We start from the raw sequence: 13,082 nt of genomic DNA on the forward strand, positions 1-13,082 counted from the left end.
TCCAAAGAACACACACAAATGGTCAATAAAAACATGAAAAGATGCTCGACATCACTAATCATTAAGAAATTGTGATTCAAATTCAAAATGTGATACTTCACACCTATTGGGATGGCTATTATTTAAAACCCCCAGAAAATAACAAGTTGGCAAGGATGTAGAGAAATTGAAATCATTACATTGCTGGTGAAATTTAGCCCACAGTAAAATGCTGTAGGCCCTTGTAGAAAACTGCATGGCAGTTCCTTAAGAAATTAAACATAAAATTACCACATAATACAGCAATTCCGCTTCTGGGTATATCCCAAAGAACTGAAATCAAGGACTCAAATAGATATTGTACACCCATATTCATAGCAGCATTACTTTCAATGGAAACAACCAAATGTCTACTGACAAATGAATGGATAAACAAAATATGGTTTTTACATACAATGAAGTATTATTCAGCCTTAAAAAGAAATGAAATTCTGACACATGCTATCTAACATGGATAACCTTGAGGTTAAGTTAATCTTAAGGCTGAGTAAAATAAGCCAGTCACAAAAAGACAAATATTGTATGATTCTACTTATAGGAGGTACATAGAGTAGTCACATTCATAGAGAGAGAAAGTAGAATGGTGGTTGCCAGAAGTTGGGGGTGTGGAGAATGGAGAGTTAGTGTTTAGTGGATGGAGCTTCAGCTGGGGAAGATGATGAAGTTCTGCAGATAGATGGAGGTTTTAATTGCACAATCATGTGAATGTAGTAACTGCCATAGAACTGTACATTTAAAAATGGATAAAATGGTAAATGTGATGTTAGGTATATTTTACTACAATAAAAAATAAAGTACGGGGCTCCTAAGCAAATTATCAGAATTAATGACAAAAGATTACCATTGAATCTGATTTCACCAATGCTTAACTCTCACTTCAAATAAAGTACCTCTGAATGCTTTCTGTTCTATTAAGTAAAGACTTCACAAGACAAACAAATAAATATTACCTCCTGAATTTCTTTTTCTAATAGCTCCACTCTTTCACGAAGGTGCCTCCTCTCTGTGTCAATAGAAAGAAGTTCCAGTCGAACTGAGCTGCTTTCTCCCTCAGCTTGATGGGCTTTGACCTCCCAGTCTTCAGCACGGTTATGAAGCATTTGAAATCTATCTAACAAATCTTGATTTTCTTTTTCCTAGTTTGAGCATAATTAAAATGTTTCTAAGTTAGTAATTGTCACTTACTGGAATATTCATGTAGGAAACATATACACATATTGGAATTTTTGTTTTAATTTAGGAAACAGAAGCTACCTGTGCAGATACTATCTATAATAATAAGAGTATAATATGCTAATTAGACAGGACAGCTGAACGACCTTCTGGATGTCCTTCCAGCCATCCTTCTGGATGAGCTTTTGGACAAAGCTGCCATGGTGGGGGCAAAGCAAAGGTAACGGTTAGGGGCGATCAGGCAAGCCGGAGTTCAGGCAGGCAGGCGAGTAGTTAGGGGTAATCAGGCAGGCGGGCAGGCAGGCAGGCAGAAGTGGTTAGGGGTTATCAGGCAGGCAGAAGTGGTTAGGGGCTATCAGGCAGGCAAGCAGTTAGGGGCGATGAGGGAGGCAGGCAGGCAGAGTGGTTAGGGGCGACCAGACAGGCAGGCAAGCGGTTAGGGGTGATCAGGCAGGCAGGAGAACAATTAGGGGCGATCAGGCAGGCAGGTAGACAAGCAGTTAGGAGCCAGCAGTCCTGGATTGCGAGAGGGATGTCTAAGTGCCGGTGTAGGGCAAAGTTACTGTGTTTTAAAGACCCATGATACATTTTAATTATTCTAACTTCTAGTCGGCTTAATTTATTTACAGCAGCGGTGGAGAACATCCAACCCGTGGGCCATTTAAGGCCCGCAAAATAATTTGAACCAGCAGTTGGACATCCCCCGATGGGTCCCGGATTGTGAAAAGGTGCAGGCCAGGCTGAGGGACACCCCCTGCCCCTCGTGCACGAATTTTGTGCACCGGGCCTCTAGTACTAAATAAGATCTGGGGGGAAATATAAAGAGACAGTAGGCAAGAATTCCAGTCTCATATTGTTAATAATCTAATAGAAGAGGCATAAAAAAGTAAAAAAAAAACTCAGTCTTAAATCAAACCTAGACAGTGCCTTTTTACCTTAGCAGCCATTAAGCTCTCCCATCGTGACACCTCTGTTATGTAATTATGAACTCTACTCTTCATTTCTTCTTTTTCTTGCACCGCGGCTTCCAATTCCAGTGAGATTTCCTATAAATCAGAAAATTGAAAGCAAATCTAAAGTGAACATAGCATCTAATGAATTCTATTTTTATTCAAATGGCTACTTTTGAATTTGGGGAATAAGAGCGAGTAGGAAAAAAAGGAAAACTGTTCCTAAGTGTTGCTTGCACTTATTTTTCCTGATTTATCTTGACTTTTTTTTTTTGTTAATCCTCACCTGAGGATATTTTTTCCATTGATTTTTAAACAGAGTGGAAGATAGAGGGAAGAAGAGGGAGAGAAACATTGATGTGAGATGTCCAATCTCATCCTATATAATAAAGAGGTAATATGCAAATTGACCATCACTTCAACACAAAAGATGGCCGCTCCCATGTGAACACAAGATGGCCACCACAAGATGGCCAGCAGGGGAGGGCAGTTGCGGGGGACCAAGCCTGCAGGGGAAAGCAGTTGGGGGGGACCAGGCCTGCAGGGGAGGGCAGTTGGGGGGGGAGGGGGGACCAGGCCTTCAGGGAAAGACAGGGGTGATCAGACCAGCAGGGGAGGGCAGTTAGGGGCAATCAGGCTGGCAAGGGAGTGGTTAGGGCAGTGATGGGCAACCTTTTGAGCTTGGTGTGTCAAACTTTGCCAATAAACTGAGCATAACTCGGGTAGTGTGTCACTTTGAGGAAAAAACTAACTCCAAGACTCTAGTCGCAAATGTTTCATCCTCAGGAGCAGCAAATGTTTCATCCTCGGCATGCGGCCGCGTGTCATCAGAAATGGCTACGCGTGTCAGTGCTGACACGCATGTCATAGGTTCGCCATCACTGGGTTAGGGGGTGATCAGGCTGGCAGGCAGAATCGGTTAGGGGTAATGAGGCAGGCGAGCAGTTGGGAGCCAGCAGTCCTGGATTGTGAGAGGGATCCCAGACTGGAGAGGGTGCAGGCTGGGCTGAGGGACACACCTCCTTCTCCCATGCAAGAATTTCATGCACTGGGCCTCTAGTATGTTAATAATCTAATAGATTGGTTGCCTCCCGCACAAGCCCAGACCAGGGCTGGGATCGAACCTGCAACCCAAGTATATGCCCTTGACCAGGAATCAAACCGAAAACCCTTTGGTGTGCAGCCCAACACTCTAACCACTAAACACCACTGGCCAGGGCCCATCTTGACCTTTTTAAAAAATATATATTTTTATTGATTTCAGAGAGGAAGGGAGAAGGAGAGACAGAAACATCAATGATGAGAGAGAATCACTGATGGGCTGCCTCCTGCATGCCCCACATTGGGGATCAAGCCCACAACCGGGGCATGTGCCCTGACTGGGAATCGAACCGTGACTTCCTGGTTCATAGGGCGGCATTCAATCACTGAGCCACACTAGCAAGGCTGATCTTAACTTTTTAACCAAATATTACCACATATCTCCCACAACAGTCCTAATCATGTATCTGGCTCAAATGTTGGCATTGAAAAAAATTCGTATAACAGCAATATGCTTTATATAGAATAATGTTGAAAAAAAAATTTTTAAAACCCCAAAATATTTACAATAGGAAATTATTGGTCTTCTGGGTATAATCCTTCAATAAACCAGCACAAACAAAACTAATACCTTTAAGTATTTGACATTCTAAAATAATTTACTTATCATTAATTTACTTATACCTGTAAATCAGGAGTAGGAAACCTTTTTTCTGCCAAGGGCCATCTGGATATTTGTATCATCATTCACAGGCCATACAAAATTATCAACTTAAAAATTAGCCTGCTGCCGAAGCCGGTTTGGCTCAGTGGATAGAGCGTCGACCTGCCGACTCAAGGGTCCTGGGTTCGATTCCGGTCAAGGGCATGTACCTTGGTTGCGGGCACATCCCCAGTGGCGGGGTGTGCAAGAGGCAGCTGATCGATGTTTCTCTCTCATCGATGTTTCTAACTCTCTATCCCTCTCTCTTCCTCTCTGTAAAAAATCAATAAAATATATTTTAAAAAAATTAGCCTGCTATATTTGGTGAAACATTTAATTAACTCATCCCTATTGCTTGGCAGGGCCAGATCAAATTATTTTGTGGGCCTTATATGGCCCACGGGCTGGACATTCTCCACCCCTGCTATAAATAAACTAAGCTCACTAGAAGTAAGAATAATTAAAATGTATGATGGGTCTTTAAATCACAGTAACTTTGCCCTGGAAGTGATACTGAGGTCCTCACCCAATAGGGTGACAATTTCTGCCATATAGAATGAATACCATGCTACCAGCTATAGAAGTTCTTATAATAAAGGCCAAAATGGTGAGGAGACCATGGTTGTACCCGTTAGACACCCTGTAATATATAGCAGCATTCTAAACCACACTTTAAAAATATCTTATAAACATCATTATCCTTAAAGAATTATTAATGTTGTTGATATTTATATTATTAAAATTTAAAAAGCATATTAAAAGCTTTAAAATATAGCAAACAAAGAATATTCTATAAAACTGTATACTGTGCCCTAACCAGTTTGGCTCAGTGGATAGAGCATCAGCCTGTGGACAGAAAGGTCCTAGGTTCGATTCCAGTCAAGGGCATGTACCTTGGTTGTAGGCACATCCCCAGTAGGGAGTGTGCAGGAGGCAGCTGATCGATGTTTCTTTCTCATCGATGTTTCTAACTCTCTATCCCTCTCCCTTCCTCTCTGTAAAAAAATCCATAAAAAACAACAACAACAAAAACTGTATACTGTAAAACTATTGAAGTTTATGCATTGTATTCATACTTGGTTTTCTCTTGCCATTGTAGCCAGATCATCTTGTAATCTTCTATTTTCCTTACAAGATATTTCTTTAGATCTTCCTACTTCATCGAGTTCTTTATTAGTTGCATCAAGCTGGCGCAGGAGGCTGTTTATCTCACGGTCTCGATTCGTCAGTGTCTCCTTTAGATGGCTGTTACACGAGTGATGTAAAAGTAAAAACTAAGCTTTTTGAATAATTTAGTTCATTTAGTTAATTTAATAATTTAGTTAATTTAATTTAGTCCGTCAGTGTCTCCTTTAGTTGGCTGTTACACGAGTGATATAAAAGTAAAAACTAAGCTTTTTGAATAATTTAAGTTCATTTAAAAGAAAACTGTTTTACTCTGAATTAAGTATGTTAAGAATACAAGAAATTATAAATACTGCATCAAGACACTGATTAATTAGGTAAATGAGACATTTTAGCTCTCTACCAATCATTATGAGCAAATGAAGTCACAAAATAAATTATTATTCCAAAAGTCAAATAAAAACAAAGGACTTTCAATTATTAGGAGATTCATTTGGCAAATAATAAAATAACAGATTCTATTGGCAAATATTTATTTAATGGTTAAGTTCCCACTATTATCTATAATAATAAAAGCATAATATGCTAATTAGACCGGACAGCCAGACGACCTTCCAGATAAAGTTGGGGCTGGGAGGGTGGAGGCAAGCTACTGCGGCTGTGAGGGCCGAGCCCCTTGCACCAATTTTGTGCATTGGGCCTCTAGTATAATACAAAAGGGTACACAGAATAAACACGATTAGAGACTTTTGTCTTGAAGTAAAGAGACTACACATAAAATATAAAATTTTATTCAAGATAGGTTTAGATGTAGAATAAATTCAAGACTGGCTACTACTAAAGTAATCTATATTTTAATAATTAGGGTCTGTATAGGGTAGTTACAGTAAAAACAAAGAGCAAGTAGCATGTAAAAAAATAGTAAAACATAGTGTTTAGATGTGGATGATAAAAGATGGCAGCAAGTTAAAGATAATATAACATTTTCATGCAAAAGACTGAGAAAATAATGCTGCTGCCATTGGCAAAAATAGAAAAATAGAAATGTAACTACTGACAGATGCTACTTAAATAGAGCTGCATTCACCAAACATTTCTAAAGAAGCTGGATGCCATAACACTGATTACTTACTTCAAAGAAGATTCATACTCTGAGAACGTTATCTGCATCTGAGCAATAGCTTTTTCCTAGAGAAATTACAAAAATATATGAGATTCTAAACAATTCATATAGGAATGTCTTTAGTTGAATTTATACAATTTATCACATTTACTTAGTTCAAATCCAATAATATAACGTATTAGAGGCCCGGTGCACGAATTTGTGCATGGGTGGGGGGAGATCAGAGGCGGGGCCAGTCAGGGGGAGGGGCCGCAGGCGGTTGGCCGGGCGGCCCTGCCCCTGGTCAAACTCCCGGTTGAGGGGACAGTTTGCATATTAGCCTTTTATTATATAGGATGCTATAAATGAAAGCTCTATGTCCCAACTGTATTTCAAGTATTGGCATGCTTCTACTCACACTAAGAACTTAAATTGTTTCCTTGAGTTTGCTGTAATCACATCTGATAAAATTACATTCTAGAAATAGAAATTCTGAAGATTCAACTTATTGAGATAAAATGAAATTTAAACATATTAGAAGATATGGCCTGGGTCTTAACTTATACATGGGTGATAAGAACTGCATACTTGAAACAGAGAATGAAACAGTCTTTTCCATTCAGATGCCAGATAATAATATTTAACAGGCACATACTTTATTAGCAAGGTTTTCTTGCAAGTTTGCAATCTGTTCTGTCTTCTCATCTACAGCCTCCTGAAGGAAGTCTTTTTCTTTATCAATAACACCAATGGTTTTTTTCATGACATGAGCTTCTTGATCCTGTGAAGTCATCTTAAGGTGCAGTTTACCTATAAATGAGATGTTTGTTAGCCAAAGTAAATTAGGATTAGCAAAAACAGAATTTAAAAACAATTACCTATATTTTCCTCCAGCATTTTAATTTGTGCTTCGGCTGATTCAAGTTCACCTCTTTGGATGGAAAGTCGGTGCTGATAATCATCAAGTGACCGCTGTAGCTGCTCATTTACTATCCTAAAGAATCAGTGGACAAAAACAAATGGTATTCTTTATCTCTGGTAGAAATAATTTTTAAAAAGTGAGAGATCTCAAAAAATATTTTTCTTATTTTTAAAAATTTCTTTTATTTCTTAAAGCTCTTCCAGTATAATCAATGGCATTATATAATATATTATTTCTTGCCGTCCACCATTCTTCTTCAAAATGGTTCATCTTCCTAAAAATAATATAGTATAAAAATCAAATTAATTGTGTACTCTTTTCTAAAGGCTTCTGGTAGTTTTAACTCTTCTCAGTTTCCTAGTATCAACACTCCTTCTCTTAAAATCTATTTCCAATAGTGGAGGCAAAAAGTAAGTCCTGTTTTTACAATATGGCCTGGTACTTCAAAGGATTACCCATGTAAGTCCTGACCGTCCAGTGAGCTTTTAATTTGGCTTCCTTTTCTGACTTTTTTGGCAGGTAATCAATTGGAGGTCATAGTAAACTGGGAAAATAGGCATTTATTGTAGTGCAATAAGGATTTAAGACTAAAGATTGGTTTCAGGGAGCAAAAGAAAGGATGTACATAGGAAATAAAGACAATTGCAGAGTATTCTCGTACTGATTAGTAAGATTATTTTTCAGAAGTAACAAGAACTTGCTCTCATGTGATTTAGAGACTTTGGAATGCTTTTAGCTCTGGCTTAGGAGTTCTTAACCCTAAAGCTCCCACCTCAGGCTATTTATTGGGAATTCCCACAGGTTCCTTTTAGGGTTTGCCTGAGGATATGACAGGGAAGAAGATACAAAGGGTAGCTTAGCTTAGAACTACCTAATGGGGAGGAGGCTTGGATTCTGAAACCACTAGTAAGATGGAACAGCTCCTTGAAAATGAAGTTTTACTGGCCATACTGAGGTGTTCTGAAAGATATGACACATTTTTCTAATGGCAAGTGAATGATGACCCAGAGGAAGGGAGAAAAGTCAAGTTGAGGATGACTTCTTTAGAACTGTACAGCCAAACAGAACCCAGTCAGAAAGATTCTATGGTCAAGAAACTTTATTTCATAAAATTATCTGAGTCCAGGTGACTACACTATATTCAAACTGTTCTTAAAAGCTACAGCTATTGCTCTGAGGGATATAACCACAGGACGTATTCATTGTATTGATACTTTTATATATTAGCTCACTTATTCCTAGAGCAGTTCCAAAATTAAAGCTATTGTCTCCATTTTATAGAAACAAATAATAACTTGTCCAAGGTGACAAAGAAAAGATGTAAATCCAGGCTAGTCTAACTTGCTATCAGTGGTCTTTCTACTACATCTCATTGCTTTCTTTAAGAATCCAGGGAGATCAACATCCTATATGTGGAAGGGAAAATGTCTACCAGTAAGCTATACAGAGACCTTTTAAAAACAGAATGGCCCACAGCATCCCAAGTAGTTGGCTGTGCTTGAAATTCTAAGTATAAACATAAAGACCTCTTTACATCTTAGTTTATTAGCAGAGTTAATTCCTAATGAAAGTCAGGTTAATAAAGTAACATCTTGATTGGTTATACAGGAGGTCCTTGATAAGTCCTAAATATAGCTTTATCTTTCATATTCTAGTGTAGACAGGGAAGGGGACAACAGAAATTCTATACCAGATCTTGGACGTAACTTTTCTAAAAGTATTGCTGCTAAGATAAAAGTCTTCATGCCCTAGCCGAAGTGGCTAGAGAGTCAGCCTGAGGACCGAAGGGTTCGATTCCAGTCAAGGGCACGTACCTCGGTTGCAGGCTCCTCCCCGGCCGAGGCCCAGGCCCTGGTTGGGGTGCATGCAGGAGGCAACCAATCAATGTGTTTCTCTCACATTGATATTTCTCTCTGTCTTTCCCTCTCTCTTCCAATCTCTCTAAAAATCAATGGAAAAATATCCTCAGGTGAGGATTAAAAAAATAAAATTTTAAAAGGTCTTCTTAATGAAAGAACTGAGGTATAGTATAAAGTTCATTGTGAAGAATAGCTGAATGACTATCATATTATTTGTTCATCATGGTGTCTGGAAAGGAAATTTTGAGAACTAAGTTATTAGTAAAACAACCAATTTCTTAGCTTTGAAAGTGCTATAAACACAGCAAAGGGAAGTGATGACTTCCCACCAGAAAGTAAATCAATAAAACTTCACTTAGAATCAAAGTTCCAGCTCTCTACTACCCATGTGGCTGTGTAGGACCATCTCTCTGAGTCTCAACTTCCTCAGTTATATTATACTAGAGGCCTAGTGCACAAAATTAGTGAACAGGTAGGGTCCCGGGGCCGATGTGTGGGGCAACTGGTGGGGCAATTGGGAGGGCTCCCACTGGCACTCGTCTTGGCTGGCCTGGCGCCACCCACTCGCTGGCCCCACCCCCATGCCACAGGTAACCTCCCTCTGTGAGGTGACCAGCAGGACAATGGGGGGGGGGGTCCTCACTGGCACCACCCTTGGCTGGCCTGGTGCTGCCTGCTTGCCAGCCCCACCACCCGCCACCCTCCCGGTCAGGGCCTGTGGGCTGGGGGCAGCTCCTGCATTAAGTGTCTGCCCCCTGGTGGTCAGTGAACATCATAGGGACCTGTCGTTCCACCATTCAGTCAATTTGCATATTAGGCTTTTATTATATAGGATTACACTAGAGGCCCGGTGCATGAAATTCGTACACTTGGGGAGTGGGGTCCCTCAGCCTGGCCTGCACCCTCTCACAGTCCGGGAGCCCTCGGGGGATGTCCGACTGCTGCGGAGGCAGGAGGCTCCCGCCACCGCCACTGCGCTCGCCAGCCGTGACCCCAGCTTCCGGCTGAGTGGCACTCCCCCTGTGGGAGCACAGTGACCACCAGGGGGCAGCTGCTGCGTTGAGCGTCTGCCCCCTGGTGGTCAGGGCACATCATAGTGACTGGTTATTCTGCTGTTCAGTCCGCCGTTCAGTCGACATGCATATTAGCCTTTTATTACATAGGATTACATGGAGGTATTCATGCTTTCATTTTAGGGGGCCAAGTGATTACTTCCCTTCATAATGAACAGCATCTTAAAAGGTCCTTTATTCATAAAAAGTGTTCAAGTTCTAATATGGAGCTGAAGCTCCATCTAAGAAGGGTAGGCTGGAATTGTAATGGTCTATTAGAGGAAACAGAGACTGATATGGTTTCCCTGTTTTATTAAATTTTATTTTTTTCATGTATAGGGCGTAATGTCACAGGAAGGTCATAGTATCCTGCCACCTGTGAGGAGTAAGCCCAAGTTGCTGTTGGATGCGTCAATCATAGAGGAGCCATTCTTCAGGCACTCTGCTCTCTCCACATCCAACCCATTTTATTTTAGATGTCTCTAATAGTCTATAGCAGTGGTCGGCAAACTCAGTCAACAGAGCCAAATATCAACTGTACAACTGAAATTTCTTTTGAGAGCCAAATTTTTAAAACTTAAACTATATAGGTAGGTACATTGTTATTAACTTAATTAGGGTACTCCTAAGCTGGCCTTTGCTAAAAACTCAAGGGCCAAAGAGCCGCATGTGGCTCACGAGCGGCAGTTTGCCGACCACTGGTCTATGGTTATAACCCACCACTTAACATTTTTGCTATAAAGCAATTTTCTCTACCCAGGAAAGATGGTCTTAGCCCCTCAGGGGATGCTAGCCATCCTCTGGAGCTGGGGTCAGTAAACTTTTTCTGTAAAGGGACAGAGTGAATATTTTAAACAATGTGGGCCAGGTAGTCTCTGTTGCATGTACTCAATCCTACCTTTGTAGTGCAAAAACAGTGATAGATGATATATAAATGAAGGAGTGTGGTTGTGGTTCAATACAACTTATGGAAACTGAAATTTGAACTTCATATAATTTTTATGTCACAAAATATTAATCTTCTATTGAGATTTTTTCCAATCATGTTAACATGTAAAAACCATTCCTGGTGCTTGGGCTTTACAAAAATTGGTAGCAGGCCATAGCTTGCCAGCACCTGCTAAAATTCAAGGGAGAAAACAGTCATTTGGTTATAAAATGGGATTTTGTATTATGTCCTCTGGTGCTGTACCAAGAAATCAAACCAAAGATTCTCTATTTGGACAATTAAAAACTATGCTTGATATAGTCTGTTTGGTGAAAAGAAACTGGTGGCACTGAAACTTGGTGAGAAATGCCTGACTCAGGATTGAAAAGAAAAGATGGGTCCACCAAATGGATGGAAAGGAACCTGTGATTCCTCTATCTGAGCACCAGCTTCTTAAATGTCTTCATGTCAAGAGAACTTGATGTGATTAAAGGGGTAGCAAGATCTCTATTAACCACATTAAAAGTGGCATCAGGTTTGACTAGTGTGGCTTTGCTTCTGTAGAGTGCTTGGTATTACGGTTTGTATTGAGTTCAGCTTTGGATTTGGACCTGACGGCTTGAACTCATGGTTCTGTCAATGTTTACTGATATGGAGAACGGGACTGAAATACTTTCCTCAGAAGCAAAGTAAGTGCGATTTTTCTGTCAGAGCAAAACAAAGTTATGGAATACCCCTAGGTGAGGAAAGTAGCAGATTGAGCTCACAAGAGAAAAGGGGATTAGTATAAAAAGAAAACACCAAAGGAGCTATAGGCTAGGTAAGCAAGAGAAGGCACTGAAAGCTCTGCTTAAGTGCCTAAGACTGCGAAGGGCCTCCTGTGAGCAAAGAAAAGGAGATTGTGCCTATAGTCTGAGGCACAAAGCAAAATGGAGTAAATGCCAGATCCAGTCAGCTGCTGGACAAAAAGGGAAAAGTGTAGCCTAGTAGTTCTGTGTGACAAAAATATATCATGGTACCTGTACTTTGGAGTTGAATATAGACATGAACCAGAAGAAGTGGGGGTGGTCCATTCAAGTAGCTCTCCTTCATAGGATGTAGTGCTTGCAAAAAAGGGGGGGGGGGGGGCGAAAGCAGCTTCTATTTTAGTTCTTTATCTAATGTCTAACTTATCAAGACTTGTAGTCAAAATAGCAAAAGAACAAAAATTTAAGATGCCCTGTGATTTCCTTAATTAAATGGACACATTCAGCTCTTGGTCTTATTTCATTAAGTTTTGTTTGATAATCAGGAATTCCTTAGGAATATAATCTCAGGCCTTATCCCTTTGATTTTCAAAATTCTGCTGTTTATTTTACTATAAATTTTTCCAATTCTCAGTGTTTGTATATTAGATCCATGTCTTTTTTGCTCATCATTTCTTTTTATCCTTCTGAGTTCTGAATTCTATGTGAATTTCTTGAGTGTTTTCTATTCCACCAACTCAGTTTTCTGGTATTTCCATTCTGTTCACTAACACTTTCAGTTTTTATTTATCAATCTTCTTCTCTAATCGTCATTACTACAATCCTGTTGGATCTCAAGTTGTTACTACTTCATGACTGATTTACTTTCATATATGCAATGTCATGTTTGACGTTTGAAAATCCTTTCCTGCTTATTGCAAATGTATTTAGAGAAATTATTTCCTCTGATACTTCAGAGTGATGCCCTTCTTCTGACTTGGTATTGTTTACTTATTGCAAATCCCAGTCTAGAGAAAACTTCTTTGTTGACTATTTCCTTCAGCCATTTGCATTCTAAATGGACCAATGGCTAACCAACCCAATATCCTAAGGTAAACATTCTGCATTACTGTATCTTTTTCTCATTCCCATACAAGTCATCAATCCTTTTGATTTTATGTAAGAAATGTTTCCTAAACCTGGCCTCTGTTCTCTAAGTTCACTGCCACTATTTCAGTTCAGACACATGATCTCTTATTTGCCATCAGTTTCTTAAGACTCCAAACCCATCTTTCCTATTTCTGCCAGAATTCGTTTTTTTTTAAAGGCATGCTACTCATGTCACCCCCTGGGTTAAAAATTTCTTTTTGTTCTCTATGTCTATAAGATAAATTCCAGACACACTTGGTTATCATACCATTTTCATAACCTGAATCCAACCTATAGATTCAGCCTATTTTTTT

General features: G+C 39.8%; 1 protein-coding gene across 7 annotated transcripts in view; it reads right to left on the bottom strand.

The window, feature by feature from the left end:
- Window positions 1–13,082, bottom strand: part of CEP135 (centrosomal protein 135) — a 71,182-nt gene that overhangs the window by 15,490 nt on the left and 42,610 nt on the right. For all 7 annotated transcript variants that reach the window (XR_013813428.1, XM_079768967.1, XM_079768963.1 and 4 more), the window contains 6 exons: window positions 7,012–7,127; window positions 6,789–6,943; window positions 6,164–6,219; window positions 4,983–5,151; window positions 2,148–2,258; window positions 990–1,175 (listed from right to left, as the gene is read on the bottom strand). Coding sequence is in view for 6 of the 7 variants with exons in the window: in XM_079768967.1 (XP_079625093.1) it covers window positions 990–1,175; window positions 2,148–2,258; window positions 4,983–5,151; window positions 6,164–6,219; window positions 6,789–6,943; window positions 7,012–7,127 (793 nt within the window). In the remaining variant the exon portion in view is untranslated. The remainder of the gene's footprint in view (window positions 1–989; window positions 1,176–2,147; window positions 2,259–4,982; window positions 5,152–6,163; window positions 6,220–6,788; window positions 6,944–7,011; window positions 7,128–13,082) is intronic.

The sequence above is a fragment of the Cnephaeus nilssonii genome (assembly GCF_951640355.1).
Source record: "Cnephaeus nilssonii genome assembly, chromosome: 1".
Lineage (NCBI taxonomy): Eukaryota > Metazoa > Chordata > Mammalia > Chiroptera > Vespertilionidae > Cnephaeus > Cnephaeus nilssonii.